Consider the following 17,209-nt stretch of genomic DNA (forward strand, 5'->3'; position numbering starts at 1 on the left):
TCAGAAAGTGAGAGATTTGGTAAGAAATCTCCAGTTTTTTTACAGCGGCAATCATTTACACTGCAAAATCAAACTGGTTTTGCAGTGTAAATGATTGCCGCTTTAAAAAAAAACCTGGAGATTTCTTACCAAATCTATCACTTTCCGAATCTCTCATCCTATCAAATCTCACCCTCAGTGTCAAAAATGTGAAATTGGGTAAATTATTCTTTTAGCCACTGTATACAGAACAAAACATCAAAGGGAGTGGGAGAAAAATCATAACATAAATATATATGTAATCCCCAATCAATCAATTATATACCAAATCATAAAAAAAAGAAAAGTTTTTGACGCAATACGTCCGGTTTCCAGTGTTTCCCGGCATCTCTTACCATAGCTGTCCACCAGCTTTCCTATGTTCAGAAGAAGGATATTGCAGTTGGCTGGCACACGATCACCAGAAGGGGCTGCACGTAATAGAATAAAGTATTAATAACACAACTACTGTGAAATCCCCTCTAAAAACAAACTGCAAAATAAAAAAGAATATAAATAGATAATAAGGTAGAATAAAATGAATCAGCAGTAATATTAAAACCACCTTCCTAAGTTTGTGTAGGTCCCCTTGGTGCTGCCAAATCTGCTCTATCTGACCCCATGGAGGCATGGAGTACACAACTTCCAACTGTGTGCACAACATGCAGGGCAGCCGAGAGGGGGGGGAGCGGGTACTAATTACCCGGGCCCGGGCTTGCTGGAGGGGCCCAGGTCCGACCCCTCCTGGGCAGCAACAGCAGCACACACTTCTACAGCATGCGCTGTGCTGACAGCAGGTTCAGCATGAGCATCTCACTGACAGCATGAGAGCTCATGCTGAGCCTGCTGTCAGCACAGCACATGCTGTAGGTGTGTGCTGCTGAGTTTAGAGTTTTCTTTCACCCCCCTCTAAACATGTTGGGGCCGTGACGTAAGCCTGGGAGGTGGCCACACCTCCTACACTTAGGTCACGCCTCCAAAATTTTACCGGGGCCCGGCATTCCTCTCGACTGCCCTGACAACATGGAGCACACAACTGTCCAAATTAGTCTCCAAGTTTGGCGGACGTGTGGGATGCCGGATGAACTCCGAGTTTTTTTTTTAAAGGGGCAATCACTTACAATGCATGGTTTTGCTTTGTAAATTATTGCCCCTTTAAAAACCTGCCACCCCGCATGGTTGCTGAACGCAGAGGCTATTCAATTTGGCCATATACCTCTTATGGTGTCCTGTGGTATCTTATACCAAGACATTAGCAGCAGACCAGTGGTGTAACTAAAAAATGGGCGTCATCCCACCAGAAAAATTTGGTGCCCCCCTCCCCCAGGAAGTTTAAGCGCCCCTTAACCCCACCACACCCCTCCGTTTGCTGCTGTAGAAGCCGGGCCTGTAACCGGGACCTGCACCACCTTTCATGGATCACAGGGACAAGCTGCTGGGCAAGGGGGCATGTTTATGAAAAACTGCTCTGCGGATGGGCATATGTGAGAAAAGTTAAGGGGAAGGGGCAGAGACAGATTAACAATGGGGCTGATGGAGCTCCAGGCCTCAACATAAAAATAGGCCCATCATTGTGGCCGTATGATGATCACAAGATAGACACCAGCTGGCCACATGGTTGGCTATAAGTCATAAGTATTAAAGTTGCATTCCTATTCCACACATGTATGCAATGTACATTTATATATTTAGGGAGACATTGGGGTTTATAGTGAACGGGTTCTACATGGCATTGGCCTCACCTCCTCCACTGCTCATAATATAATATAATGAGATAGATAGATACTGTAGATAGATAGATTGATTGATTGATAGATAGTCGACAGTAAGTAAAATAAGTGTGATTCTACAGAAGTGCAAAACATCAGAAGAACATCAAGAAGAGTCTGTGTGTTGTGATTACCCAATGAAGGTGTAAGTGGACGGTCCGGTGGTCTTGGTGGAACGCTTAGCTTCTCCAGATCTGTTGGTTGTGATGGTAGCACTTCCAAATAATCTTGGTCATTAGGTAACAAGGTAACACCTGGGTGGACCTTGGGTACATCTACAAGCAGGGACAACGTTAAAAAGTTGAACAAACTATGGGTTGGTCCACAGTTGGGAGCAAAGCAAACAGAGGAGTCATTTTGCACCTGGAAAAAATCATGTTGAAATGCAAGGGGCGTAAATGTAATTAATTTCGTTTTTGTATGCAGAGTAAATATTGGCTGTTTTTGCATGTAGAACACGCATACAGGGCAGCTTCATTCCAACAATGCAATTTAAAATTGTGCAACGATGTGTTTCTTCCCAACTCTGAATTGGTCTACACATTTTAACATTGACTTCCCTGCAGCACAGCAAGACTAAGCAGGAGATATCCGTGGGACATCGTACTAAAGATGAGGTAGTTGTTCAGAGGTTTTTTTCCCATTTCCAAAACCATTATCATGATTTTGTGATTATATAACATCTCGGTACTTATATGTTAGTTGGGCGCCCAATATAGTTAGTACGCTCATACCCCCACTATCCATGTCAGCATGGAGTTGATTTTATATAGTGTGGCGAGCACAGCGAGCCCTGCGAGGGGACGCGTAAAACTAAGCAAATAGCTTTGTGGGCGCCCAACTAACATATAAGTATCAAATATTTTTATTTCAATTTAATTTTTTTAATGACTACCTCCAAATAGCAATATTGAAAGCTACCACTAGATGGCGAGCTGAGGTGGTATTACAGCAGTACAGTAGGTAACGGTTTCGGAAAACATAGGGGCTAAAGTTTAAATTGGAATGCATGTATTTTTAAAGCTGGGATCCTTTACAAGGCAAATCTACAGTAGGTTGCTTTTGCTTTAGATTCCCATTATCATGTATTTATTATAGACAGTTTACACGCATTCATTTTTTTTTTGTTAATTCTTTAATACTACATTGCAGGATTTTTGAAGGAAACAAAATGAAAAACCTGGTTTAACCTTTTAAATGATTACTGCATTGGGATGATTAGCTGAACTCTCCTTCATGCCTGCAAATCATAGGCTTGATTCAGCGCAGTGGCGTAGCTACGTTTTGGGCGCCCCCCCGTTGAGCACCCCTACCCCGCCGCCCCGCCGCCCATGCAAACCCCCCCTCAATCCCCCACAGACTTACCTATCATGCTGGTCCCGGCGGCTCCGTTCTTCTGCTGAGGACCACCAGAAAATGGCCGCCCCCATACAGCAGACAGTTTCAGAGAACTGTGTGCTATATGGGGGCGGCCATTTTGTGGTGGTCCTCAGCAGAAGAACGGAGCCGCCGGGACTAGCGCGATAGGTAAGTCTGCGGGGGATTGAGGGGGGGTTTAACTATAGCACCGCAGCCCCCGGCGCCCCCACATGCACAGCGCCCCCCCCCCCCCCGCGGTGGCGGGGGCTGCAGTGCTATAGTTACGCCCCTGATTCAGCGGGTGAGTCATGACACACTGGTGTTAAGGATTGTGTCGGAAGTTGCCATTTTTCTGTCCAAGGTAGACAAATTTCAACTGCTATGCCTCTGACTGCCACCTTCTGCCTGTCACCCTTTCCTGTCGCTTACTTTCTGTTCATCTTACACTATGTGCGGGATGTACTAAGGGAAAAATGCGCGCGGGGGGGGTGTGTGTGTGTGTGTGTGTTACTGCCTTTTCAAATGTTCTAAGACCCAGCCGTCACATATATATATCAGTGGTAAGGAAGACACTGGAAGGAAAGTCTTTTGTGAGTGAATCTCAAGTCGGAATATCAGTGGTAAGGAGAAAACTACATGGAATGACTAGAGTACTAACAATAGTAAAAGGAATACTACTGGGTGAACTATCAATGGTGGGCAGAACACTAGCGTATATCAGTACTGGGAGGAACATTAGTAAATACAATGACAGGGATTTGGAACACCAATAGTGTCAGTGTAAAACCAGATTGTAAGTAAATTACTAAAAGGCAAATTATTGGTGAGCAGAACAGTAGATGAATAAGTAGTGTGATCAGTGTAAAGTAGAACACTGGAGGGAGAAGCAAAGAATAAAGCTTAGACCATTAGACCGTTGGCTGCTCGCTGTTCTTGTACTTACTGAAAGGTTTTACATTTGCTCCAGATACATCTTCCGAGGTAGCGTAATGATATATAGAACCTGTATCTAAGAAAGTTACATTTAATTACTTTTCCCAAAATGTATCATCTTCATCTTGTGCATGCTCCAAAGAAAGTAAATTAAAGGAATATACGGTAATGATTTTCTAATTTAAGAAGAATACATTAGAAGAAATTTGGAGGCTAGGACTGTGGTTTGGATAACAATGGCCACAAGAAAAAGAAATGGTATATCAGTGGTTAGTATATAGCATTAATGGCATAGTTACACTGCCTATAAGTGTCAGCCTGGGTTTACTGTATTCAATAGTAGACAATAACTCTACAATAGTATTACTCTCAAGAACACTAATTGGAAATACTGTACCTGGTGCCTGACATTCAGCAGGAACCACCTTACAATGTGGAGCAGACTGCTCTAAACTTGTGGGTTCTGCAGTTGAGAAACCCACGTATAAGGCTTCATCTGGAAGTGTTTCTGAAAAGTGAGGACACAGTCTGAAAACTCTACAGTTGACTGGTAACAAAATGACTGGTTCAGAAGCATAATAAATTCCTTGTCATGCTTTCTATTATATAAAAAATTGTACGCCTGATATTTAAGGCACCTTCCATAGCACCTTTCTGATTTTCAACTGTGTTTTTTTAACATGTTTATGCAAATTAAAGACATATTAGATTGGATTTAAAAAAACAAAGCGGTGCTATTTTCTACCTGTTACAGTGCATTCTACTAAACACCCTGCAAGATAGAATATCAGTGGTGAGGGGAACACTAGATGTAATATCAGGGGTGAGGGGAACACTAGATGGAATAACAGTGGTGAGGGGAACACTAGATGGAATACCAGTGGTGAGGGGAACACCAGATGGAATATCAGTGGTGAGGGGAACACTAGATGGAATATCAGTGGTGAGGGGAACACTAGATGGAATAACAGTTGTGAGGGGAACACTAGATGTAATATCAGTGGTGAGGGGAACACTAGATGGAATACCAGTGGTGAGGGGAACACCAGATGGAATACCAGTGGTGAGGGGAACACTAGATGGAATACCAGGGGTGAGGGGAACACTAGATGGAATATCAGGGGTGAGGGGAACACTAGATGGAATATCAGTAGTGAGGGGGACACTAGATGGAATAAAAGTGGTGAGGGGGACACTAGATGGAATAACAGTGGTGAGGGGGACACTAGATGGAATACCAGTGGTGAGGGGAACACCAGATGGAATACCAGTGGTGAGGGGAACACTAGATGAAATATCAGTGGTGATGGGAACACTAGATGGAATATCAGTGGTGAGGGGAACACTAGATGGAATATCAGTAGTGAGGGGAACACTAGATGGAATACCAATGGTGAGGGGAATACCAGATGGAATACCAGTGGTGAGGGGAACACTAGGTGGAATATCAGTGGTGATGGGAACACTAGATGGAATATCAGTGGTGAGGGGAACACTAGATGGAATATCAGTGGTGAGGGGAACACTAGATGGAATACCAGTGGTGAGGGGAACAGTAGCTGGAATACCAGTGGTGAGGGAAACACTAGATGGAATATCAGGGGTGAGGGGAACACTAGATGGAATACCAGTAGTGAGGGGGACACTAGATGGAATATCAGGGGTGAGGGGAACACTAGATGGAATATCAGTGGTGAGGGGAACACTAGATGGAATATCAGTGGTGAGGGGAACACTAGATGGAATACCAGTGGTGAGGGGAACAGTAGCTGGAATACCAGTGGTGAGGGGAACACCAGATGGAATACCAGTGGTGAGGGGAACACTAGATGGAATACCAGTGGTGAGGGGAACACTAGATGGAATATCAGGGGTGAGGGGAACACTAGATGGAATATCAGTAGTGAGGGGGACACTAGATGGAATAAAAGTGGTGAGGGGGACACTAGATGGAATAACAGTGGTGAGGGGGACACTAGATGGAATACCAGTGGTGAGGGGAACACCAGATGGAATACCAGTGGTGAGGGGAACACTAGATGAAATATCAGTGGTGATGGGAACACTAGATGGAATATCAGTGGTGAGGGGAACACTAGATGGAATACCAGTGGTGAGGGGAACACTAGATGGAATATCAGGGGTGAGGGGAACACTAGATGGAATATCAGTAGTGAGGGGGACACTAGATGGAATAAAAGTGGTGAGGGGGACACTAGATGGAATAACAGTGGTGAGGGGGACACTAGATGGAATACCAGTGGTGAGGGGAACACCAGATGGAATACCAGTGGTGAGGGGAACACTAGATGAAATATCAGTGGTGATGGGAACACTAGATGGAATATCAGTGGTGAGGGGAACACTAGATGGAATATCAGTAGTGAGGGGAACACTAGATGGAATACCAATGGTGAGGGGAATACCAGATGGAATACCAGTGGTGAGGGGAACACTAGGTGGAATATCAGTGGTGAGGGGAACACTAGATGGAATATCAGTGGTGAGGGGAACACTAGATGGAATATCAGTGGTGAGGGGAACACTAGATGGAATATCAGTGGTGAGGGGAACACTAGATGGAATATCAGTGGTGAGGGGAACAGTAGCTGGAGTACCAGTGGTGAGGGGAACACTAGATGGAATACCAGTGGTGAGGGGAAAACTATATGGAATATCAGTGGTGAGGGCAACACTAGATGGAATATCAGGGGTGAGGGGAAAAACTAGATGGAATATCAGTGGTGAGGGAAACACTAGATGGATTTTCAGGGATGAGGGGAACACTAGATGGAATGTCAGGGATGAGGGGAACGCAAGATGGACTATCAGGGATGAGGGGAACACTAGATGGATTATCAGGGGTGAGGGGAACACTAGATGGAATATCAGGGATGAGATGAACACTAAATGGAATGTCAGTTGGTGGGTGGATCACTAGAGTACTAACAATAGTAAAAGGAATACTACTGTAGGTGAACTATCAATGGTGGGCAGAACACTAGCATATATCAGTACTGGGAGGAACATTAGTGAATACAATGATAGGGATTTAGAACACCAATGTTTGGTGTAAAACCAGATGGTAAGTCATCGCTGAGCAGAACATTAGATAAATAAGTAGTGTGATCAGTGTAAAGTAGAACACTGGAGGGAGAAGCAAAGTATAAAGCTTAGACCATTAGACCGTTGGCTACTCGCTGTTCTTGTACTTACTGAAAGGTTTTACATTTGCTCCAGATACATCTTCCGAGGTAGCGTAGTGATATATAGAACCTGTATCTAAGTACAAAGTTACATTTAATTACTTTTCCCAAAATGTATCATCTTGTGCATGCTCCAAAGAAAGTAAATTAAAGGAATATACGGTAATTATGGATTTTCTAATTTAAGAAGAATACATTTGAAGAAATTTGGAGGCTAGGACTGTGGTTTGGATAACATTGGCCACAAGAAAAAGAAATGGTATATCAGTGGTAAGTATATAGCATTAATGGCATAGTTACACTGCCTATAAGTGTCAGCCTGGTTTTACTGTATTCAATAGTAGACAATAACTCTACAATAGTATTACTCTCAAGAACACTAATTGGAAATACTGTACCTGGTGCCTGACATTCAGGAGGAACCACCTTACAATGTGGAGCAGACTGCTCTAAACTTGTGGGTTCTGCAGTTGAGAAACCCACGTATAAGGCTTCATCTGGAAGTGTTTCTGAAAAGTGAGGACACAGTCTGAAAACTCTACAGTTGACTGGTAACAAAATGACTGGTTCAGAAGCATAATAAATTCCTTGTCATGCTTTCTATTATATAAAAAATTGTACGCCTGATATTTAAGGCACCTTCCATAGCACCTTTCTGATTTTCAACTGTGTTTTTTTAACATGTTTATGCAAATTAAAGACATATTAGATTGGATTTAAAAAACAAAGCGGTGCTATTTTCTACCTGTTACAGTGCATTCTACTAAACACCATGCAAGATAGAATATCAGTGGTGAGGGGAACACTAGATGTAATATCAGGGGTGAGGGGAACACTAGATGACATAACAGTGGTGAGGGGAACACTAGATGGAATATCAGGGGTGAGGGGAACACTAGATGAAATAACAGTGGTGAGGGGAACACTAGATGGAATATCAGGGGTGAGGGGAACACTAGATGGAATATCAGTAGTGAGGGGGACACTAGATGGAATAACAGTGGTGAGGGGAACAGTAGCTGGAATACCAGTGGTGAGGAGGACACTAGATGGAATATCAGTGGTGAGGGGAACACTAGATGAATATTAGTGGTGAGGGGAACACTAGATGGAATAACAGTGGTGAGGGGGACACTAGATGGAATACCAGTGGTGAGGGGAACACCAGATGGAATATCAGTGGTGAGGGGAACACTAGATGGAATATCAGTGGTGAGTGGAATACTAGATGGAATACCAGTGCTGAGGGGAACACTAGATGGAATACCAGTGGTGAGGGGAACACCAGATGGAATACCAGTGGTGAGGGGAACACCAGATGGAATATCAGTGGTGAGGGGAACACTAGATGGAATACCAGTGGTGAGGGGAACACCAGATGGAATACCAGTGGTGAGGGGAACACTAGATGGAATATCAGTGGTGAGGGGAACACTAGATGGAATACCAGTGGTGAGGGGAACACTAGATGGAATACCAGTGGTGAGGGGAACACCAGATGGAATATCAGTGGTGAGGGGAACACTAGATGAATATCAATGGTGAGGGGGACACTAGATGGAATATCAGTGGTGAGGGGGACACTAGATGGAATACCAGTGGTGAGTGGAACACTAGTTGGGCTATCAGGGATGAGGGGAAAACTAGATGGAATATCATGGATTAGGGGAACACTACATGTAATATTAGGGATGAGGGGAAAACTAGAAGGACTATCAGGGATGAGGGGAACACTAGATGGATTATCAGGGATGAGGGGAACACTAGATGGAATGTCAATGGTTGGTGGACAATAGTAAAAGGAATACTATCAATGGTGGACAGAACACTAGCGTATATCAGTACTGGGAGGAACGGTACTCTTTACCTAGAACGGCGACCATCGCAACCATCGAATGCACTAAAAATCGGGTGCGATGCGATTTCCCATAGGGACCAATGTTAAAAATCAGATTGGACGCGATTTTAGTGTTCAATGCCTCAATGCCCGCGATTTTTACATAGGAAACAATGTTAAATGCGCCACAGATGCCAAACAGTCACCGTGATGTCTGAAATGGCCCCCACAATTGTTAACGCCACCCCACGATCAACGTCAACCCGAAGCGTGGCGAGCGCAGCTAGCCCGCGAGGGGCGGCGGTACGCGTCCTCCGACCTTTTCATACCCCCACTATCCACGTCGGCGTGGAGTTGAGAATAGAATAGCGTGGCGAGCCCCGCGAGGGGACGCCGATACCTTCACAGTTATACGCGTCCCCTCGCGGGCTTCACAGGTGTCCGTGGCGACGCGGACACCTGTGAAGCCCGCGAAGGGACGCGTTTACCTGTGAAGGTATCCACGTCCCCTCGCGGGGCTCGCTGCGCTCGCCACGCTTCGGGCTCGGTGGCTCGCTGCGCTCGCCACACTATTCTATTCTCAACTCCACGCCGACGTGGATAGTGGGGGTATGAAAAGGTCGGAGGACGCGTACCGCCGCCCCTCGCGGGCTCGCTGCGCTCGCCACGCTTCGGGTTGACGTTGATCGTGGGGTGGCGTTAACAATTGTGGGGGCCATTTCAGAGTTCAAGGGCACTATTAGGGCTCTGTGGCCCATTTACCATTGTTTCCTATGGCCAAATCGCGGGCATTGAGGCATTTAACAGTAAAATCGCGTCCAATCACCGTTTTAACATTGATCCCTATGGGAAAATCGCGGGCATCGCGTCGCACCTGTTTTTTATGTACCCGCGATGCCCGCGATGGCCGCGATTTTTTACCCCCGACGCCCGGGATTCCAATCGCGGGCGCCGTTCTAGGTAAAGAGTACCGGAGGAACATTAGTGAATACAATGACAGGGATTTGGAACACCAATAGTTTGTGTAAAACCAGATGGTAAGTAATATACCAAAAGGCAAATCATTGCTGAGCAGAACAGTAGATGAATAAGTAGTCAGTGTGATCAGTGTAAAGTAGAACACTGGAGGGAGAAGCAAAGTATAAAGCTTAGACCATTAGACCGTTGGCTACTCCCTGTTCTTGTACTTACTGAAAGGTTTTACATTTGGTCCAGATACATCTTCCGAGGTAGCGTAGTGATATATAGAACCTGTATCTAAGTACAAAGTTACAATTAATTACTTTTCCCAAAATGTAATATATTGTGCATGCTCCAAAGAAAGTAAATTAAAGGAATATAATTATGGATTTTCTAATTTAAAAAGAATACATTTGGAGGCTAGGACTGTGGTTTGGATAACAATGGCCACAAGAAAAAGAAATGGTATATCAGTGGTAAGTAAATAGCATTAATGGCATAGTTACACTGCCTATAAGTGTCAGCCTGGTTTTACTGTATTCAATAGTAGACAATTAATGGTACTCTTTACCTAGAACGGCGCCCGCGATTGGCATCGCGGGCGTCGGGGGTAAAAAATCGCGGGCATCGCGGGTACATTAAAAACGGGTGCGACGCGATGCCCGCGATTTTCCCATAGGGATCAATGTTAAAACTGTGATTGGACGCGATTTTACTGTTAAATGCCGCAATGCCCGCGATTTGGCCATAGGAAACAATGTTAAATGGGCCACAGAGCCCTAATAGTGCCCTTGAACTGTGAAATGGCCCCCACAATTGTTAATGCCACCCCACGATCAACGTCAACCCGAAGCGTGGCGAGCGCAGCGAGCCCACGAGGGGCGGCGGTACGCGTCCTCCGACCTTTTCATACCCCCACTATCCACGTCGGCGTGGAGTTGAGAATAGAATAGTGTGGCGAGCGCAGCGAGCCACCGAGCCCGAAGCGCGGCGAGCCCCGCGAGGGGACGCGGATACCTTCACAGGTAAACGCGTCCCTTCGCGGGCTTCACAGGTGTCCGCGTCGCCATGGACACCTGGGAAGCCCGCGAGGGGACGCGTATAACTGTGAAGGTATTCGCGTCCCCTCGCGGGGCTCGCTGCGCTCGACACGCTTCGGGCTCGGTGGCTCGCTGCGCTCGCCACACTATTCTATTCTCAACTCCACGCCGACGTGGATAGTGGGGGTATGAAAAGGTCGGAGGACGCGTACCGCTGCGCTCGCCACGCTTCGGGTTGACGTTGATCGTGGGGTGGCATTAACAATTGTGGGGGCCATTTCAGACTTCACGGTGACTATTTGGGCTCTGTGGCCCATTTAACATTGTTTCCTATGTAAAAATCGCGGGCATTGAGGCATTGAACACTAAAATCGCGTCCAATCTCACTTTTAACATTGATCCCTATGGGAAATCGCGGCCATCGCGGGCATCGCATCGCACCCGTTTTTTAGTGCATTCGATGGTCGCGATGGTCGCCGTTCTAGGTAAAGAGTACCCAATTAATTTACAATAGTATTACTCTCAGGAACACTAATTGGAAATACTGTACCTGGTGCCTGACATTCAGGAGGAACCACCTTACAATGTGGAGCAGACTGCTCTAAACACTGATGAGTGGAACAATAGATGGACTATCAGTGGTGAGGGGAACACTAGATGGAATAACATTGGTAAGTGGAACACTAGATGGCATATCAGGGGTGAGGGGAACACTAGATGGCATATCAGGGGTTAGGAGAACACTAGATGGAATATCACGGGTGAAGGGAACACTAGATGGAATTACCACAGATGAGGGGAACACTAGATGGAATATCACGGGTGAGGGGAACACTAGATGGTATATCAGCGGTTAGGGGAACACGAGATGGAATATCAGTGGTGAAGAGAACATTAGATGGAATATTAGTGGTGAGGAGGACACAAGTTGGAATATCAGGGATGAGAGGAACACTAGATGGAATATCAGGAGTGAGGGGAACACTAGATGGAATAACAGTGGTGAGAGGAACACTAGATAGAATATCAGGGATGAGGGAACACTACAGTATATGAAATATCAGGGGTGATGAGAAAACTAGATGGAGTATCAGGGATGTGGGGAACACTAGATGGAATATCAGGGGTGAGTGGAACAATAGATGGACTATCAGGGATGAGGGGAACACTATTTGAAATATCAAGGATGAGAACGCTAGATGGAATATCATGGGTGAGGGAACACTAAGTGGCATATCAGGGATGAGGGGGGCACTAGATGGACTATCAGTGGTGAGGGGAACACTAGATGGAATATCAGGGTGAGGGGAACACTAGATGGACAATCAGTGCTGAGCGGAACACTAAATGGAATATCAGGGTGAGGGGAACACTAGATGAAATATCAGGGGTGCAGGGAACACTAGATGGTATATCAGGGGTGTGGGGAACACTAGATGGAATAACACTGGTGAGTGGAACACTAGATGGAATATCAGGGATGAGGGGAACACTAGTTGGACTATGAGGGATGAGGGGAACACTACATGCAATATCAGGGTGAAGGGAAATCTGGATGGAATATCAGGAATTAGGGGAACATTAGATGGAATCTCAAGGGTGAGGGGAACACTAGATGGAATATTAGGGGTGAGGGAACACTAGATGGAATATTAGAGTTAGGGGAACACTAGAAGGAATAACACTGATGAGTGGAACAATAGATGGACTATCAGGGATGAGGGGAACATGAGATGGAATATCAGGGATGAGGGGAATACTACAGTATATGAAATATCAGGGGTGGGGAGAACACTATATGGAGTATCAGGGATGTGGGGAATACTAGATGGAATATCAGGGGTGAGTGGAACAATAGATGGACTATCAGGGATTAGGAGAACATGAGATGGAATATCAGGGATGAGGGGAACACTATATGAAATATTAAGGGTGAGGAGAACACTAGATGGAATATCATGGGTGACGGGAACACTAAGTGGCATATCAGGGACGAGGGGGGCACTAGATCGACTATCGGTGGTGAGGGGAACACTAGATGGAATCTCAGGGTGAGGGGAAAACTAGATGGAATATCAGGGCTGTGGGGAACACTAGATGGAATATCAGAAGTGAAGGGAACACTAGATGAAATATTAATGGTGAGGGGAACACTACATGGAATATCAGGGATGAGGGGAACACTAGTTGGACTATGAGGGATGAGGGGAACACTAGATGGAATATCGGGGGGAAGGGAACACTGGATGGAATATCAAGGATTAGGGGAACACTAGATGGATTCTCAAGGGTGAGGGGAACACTAGATGGAATATTAGGGGTGAGGGGAACACTAGATGGACTATCAGGAATAAGGGGAAAGCCAGATAGAATATCAGGGGTGATAGGAACACTAGATGGACTATCAGGGATGAAGGGGACACTAGATGGAATATCAGGGATAAGGGGAACACCAGATGGAATTTCAGGGATGAGGGGAACACTAGATGGAATATCAATAGTGAGGGGGGACACTAGATGGAATATCAGGGTTTATGGGAACAATAGATGGACTATCAGTGGTAAGGAGAACACTGGATTGAATGCCAGTGGTTGGTGAACAATAGTAAAATGACTACTACTGTAGGTTAACTATCACTGGTGAACAGCAGACTAGTTTATATCAGTACTGGTAGGAACATTAGTGAATACAATGACAGGGATTTTGAACACCAATAGTTGGTGTAAATCCAGATGGTAAGTAAGTTGTTAAAAGGCAAATTATTGGTGAGCAGAACATTAGATGAATAAGTAGTGTGATCAGTGTAAAGTAGAACACTGGAGGGAGAAGCAAAGTATAAAGCTTGGACCACTAGACCGTTGGCTGCTCGCTGGACACGTCTACAATGTTCTTGCACTTACTGAGAGGTTTTACATTTGGTGCAGATAAGTCTTCAGAGGTGGCATAGTCATATGTGTTAGCCGTAGTAGAACCTGTATCCAAGTAGAAACTTACATTTAAATACTGTTCCAAAAATGTATCATCTTGTGTATGCTCCAAAGAAAGTAAATTAAAAGAATATAAGTATGGATTTTCTAATTAAAGAAGAGTACATTTGAAGAAATTTGGTGACTATCAGGGGTAATCGGGAGACTGCAGGGGTAATCGGGAGACTGCAGGGGTATCAGGGGTAAGCGGGAGACTGTAGGGATATCAGGGGTAATCGGGAGACTGCTGGGATATCAGGGTAATTGGGAGACTGCAGGGATATCCGGGGTAATCGGGAAACTGCTGGGATATCAGGGTAATTGGGAGACTGCAGGGGTATCAGGGGTAAGCGGGAGACTGCTGGGATATCAGGGTAATTGGGAGACTGCAGGCGTATAAGGGGTAAGCGGGAGACTATAGGGGTATCAGGGGTAATCGGGAGACTGCTGGGATATCAGGGGTAAGCGGGAGACTACAGGGATATCGGGTAAGCGGGAGACTGCTGGGATATCAGGGGTAATCGGGAGACTGCAGGGATATCAGGGGTAATCGGGAGACTGCAGGGATATCAGGGGTAAGCGGGAGACTGCAGGGATATCAGGGGCAAGCATGAGACTGCAGGGATATCAGGGGTAAGCAGGAGACTGCAGGGATATCAGGGGTAAGCAGGAGACTGCTGGGATATCAGGGGTAAGCGGGAGACTGCAGGGATATCAGGGGTAAGCAGGAGACTGCTGGGATATCAGGGGTAAGCAGAAGAGTGTAATCCCTACTCTCTTCTGCTTACCCCTGATCCCTACTCTCTTCTGCTTACCCCTGATATCCCTGCAGTCTCCTGCTTACCCCTGATATCCCTGCAGTCTCCCGCTTACCCCTGATATCCCAGCAGTCTCCTGCTTACCCCTGATATCCCTGCAGTCTCCCGCTTACCCGATATCCCCCTGATCAGGGGTAATCGGGAGACTGCAGGGATATCAGGGGTAATCGGGAGACTGCTGGGATATCGGGTAAGCGGGAGACTGCTGGGATATCAGGGGTAATCGGGAGACTGCTGGGATATCAGGGGTAATCAGGAGACTGCTGGGATATCAGGGGTAAGCAGGAGACTGCAGGGATATCAGGGGTAAGCGGGAGACTGCTGGGATATCTGGGGTAAGCAGGAGACTGCTGGGATATCAGGGGTAAGCAGGAGACTGCTGGGATATCTGGGGTAAGCAGGAGACTGCTGGGATATCAGGGGTAATCGGGAGACTGCAGGGATATCTGGGGTAATCGGGAGACTGCAGGGATATCAGGGGTAATCGGGAGACTGCTGGGATATCAGGGTTAAGCGGGAGACTGATGGGATATCAGGGGTAATCAGGAGACTGCTGGGATATCGGGTAAGCGGGAGACTGCTGGGATATCAGGGGTAATCGGGAGACTGCTGGGATATCAGGGGTAATCAGGAGACTGCTGGGATATCAGGGGTAATCAGGAGACTGCTGGGATATCAGGGGTAAGCAGGAGACTGCAGGGATATCTGGGGTAATCGGGAGACTGCAGGGATATCTGGGGTAATCGGGAGACTGCTGGGATATCGGGTAAGCGGGAGACTGCAGGGATATCAGGGGTAATCGGGAGACTGCAGGGATATCAGGGGTAAGCGGGAGACTGCTGGGATATCAGGGGTAATCAGGAGACTGCAGGGATATCTGGGGTAATCGGGAGACTGCAGGGATATCTGGGGTAATCGGGAGACTGCAGGGATATCAGCCATAGGCAGAACATAGCATAGAATCACCATACCAGACTGTTGGAGCACTGAAGGTTTCTTCTTGCGTTTCGGAACGGGAGGTGGTATCTTCTGTTGCTCTACTTTACTACAGGATGCTATGGACAAATTCGGATGAGCATTGGGTACTGGAAATATTCTACTATGTCTCTGTTCCTGAGGTGGCACTGAAAGGAGAACACAGCTGGTAAACTAGCTATAGCAGCTTATGTCACAAACAATGGGGGTTACAGTACACAGTGATACAGGCTAGGGCAGGGCTGGGCAACACCGGGCCTCCAGATGTTAATGAACTACACATCCCAGGATGCTTTGCATTAGTTTTGCTATGTGGCCATGCTGAAACTGATGCAAGGCATGCTGGGATGTGTAGTTCACCTACATCTGGAGAGCCGGTGTTGCCCACCACTGGGCTAGGGGGTGCTGTTCTTGCCATTTGTTATCTCTTTTAATTACTTTCACTTGTAGCGTCCTTCCTGTTTTTATGCAGGATCAAATAGCTGAATGGAAAGTTTTTTAACTGGAATGCAAAAGGTTATGTGTTCAAATCCTAGGTATGACAGTGTTATTTGACCCCTTGAGTAGTGGGTTTTTCTGGGGCAGGAAAAACCTAACATGGCCGGAAAAACCCACCACAGAATTTAGGGGCAGCCCCTCCCCTGTCGCCTACCCAGCCCCCTCTATTCTCACCACCATCCAGTGCTGACTCCCTATCTCGTATTGCCAGGGTTCCCCTGCTGCTGCCCCCGCCGCCAGCAGTGACCAGGTGGCAGGCTCGGGGATGTTCGGGGCGGCTTGGGGGGGGGGGGGGGGGTTTGCTCATCATGCTGGGGCATTTTTCTACACAAGGGGCCTGATTCTGTGTCAGGCGTAAAGTGCCTGTATTTATGGGAAGCAGCGGAAGTCAGATTTACTACCTTATGTCTAATGCAAGGATCGCTATAGCTTCATGCAGACATAGGCATAGCGCCCACTATTTTTCAGTTCACATCCGCAGCAGTCACCTCTAGTGTCGTAATTCCCCCCAGCCCACAGTTCTGACAGATTCCTGTTTGAATCGGAGTAGGGTGGCCGGTACTTGTGGAGTATCACGGCTCCCATCGTATGGCATCGTATACCATATGTAGTGGCATACGATGGCATACGATGCAATACGATTTTTACCGATTTTTGAGCATTTTTGCTCCCCACTATCAACGTCCACCCCCACTCTCAACGCCAACCCGAAGCGTGGCAAGCGCAGCGAGCCCACGAGGGGCGGCGGTGCGCGTCCTACGACCTTTTCATACCCCCACTATCCGCGTCGGCGTGGAGTTGAGAATAGAATAGTGTGGCGAGCGCAGCG

At 46.6% G+C, this 17,209-nt stretch overlaps 1 protein-coding gene across 3 annotated transcripts in view; it reads right to left on the bottom strand.

Moving 5' to 3' along the window:
- Positions 1-17,209, bottom strand: part of LOC146041765 (circularly permutated Ras protein 1-like) — a 94,530-nt gene that overhangs the window by 22,033 nt on the left and 55,288 nt on the right. For 2 of the 3 annotated variants that reach the window (XM_083161667.1, XM_083161666.1), the window contains 9 exons: positions 15,879-16,031; positions 14,024-14,095; positions 10,314-10,379; positions 7,684-7,794; positions 7,296-7,361; positions 4,477-4,587; positions 4,090-4,155; positions 1,922-2,062; positions 375-449 (listed from right to left, as the gene is read on the bottom strand). In XM_083161667.1, the coding sequence (XP_083017793.1) occupies positions 375-449; positions 1,922-2,062; positions 4,090-4,155; positions 4,477-4,587; positions 7,296-7,361; positions 7,684-7,794; positions 10,314-10,379; positions 14,024-14,095; positions 15,879-16,031 (861 nt within the window). The remainder of the gene's footprint in view (positions 1-374; positions 450-1,921; positions 2,063-4,089; positions 4,156-4,476; positions 4,588-7,295; positions 7,362-7,683; positions 7,795-10,313; positions 10,380-14,023; positions 14,096-15,878; positions 16,032-17,209) is intronic. The other variant, XM_083161668.1, reaches the window with a different exon arrangement.

Source organism: Crinia signifera, chromosome 19, assembly GCF_055691185.1.
Source record: "Crinia signifera chromosome 19, ASM5569118v1, whole genome shotgun sequence".
Lineage (NCBI taxonomy): Eukaryota > Metazoa > Chordata > Amphibia > Anura > Myobatrachidae > Crinia > Crinia signifera.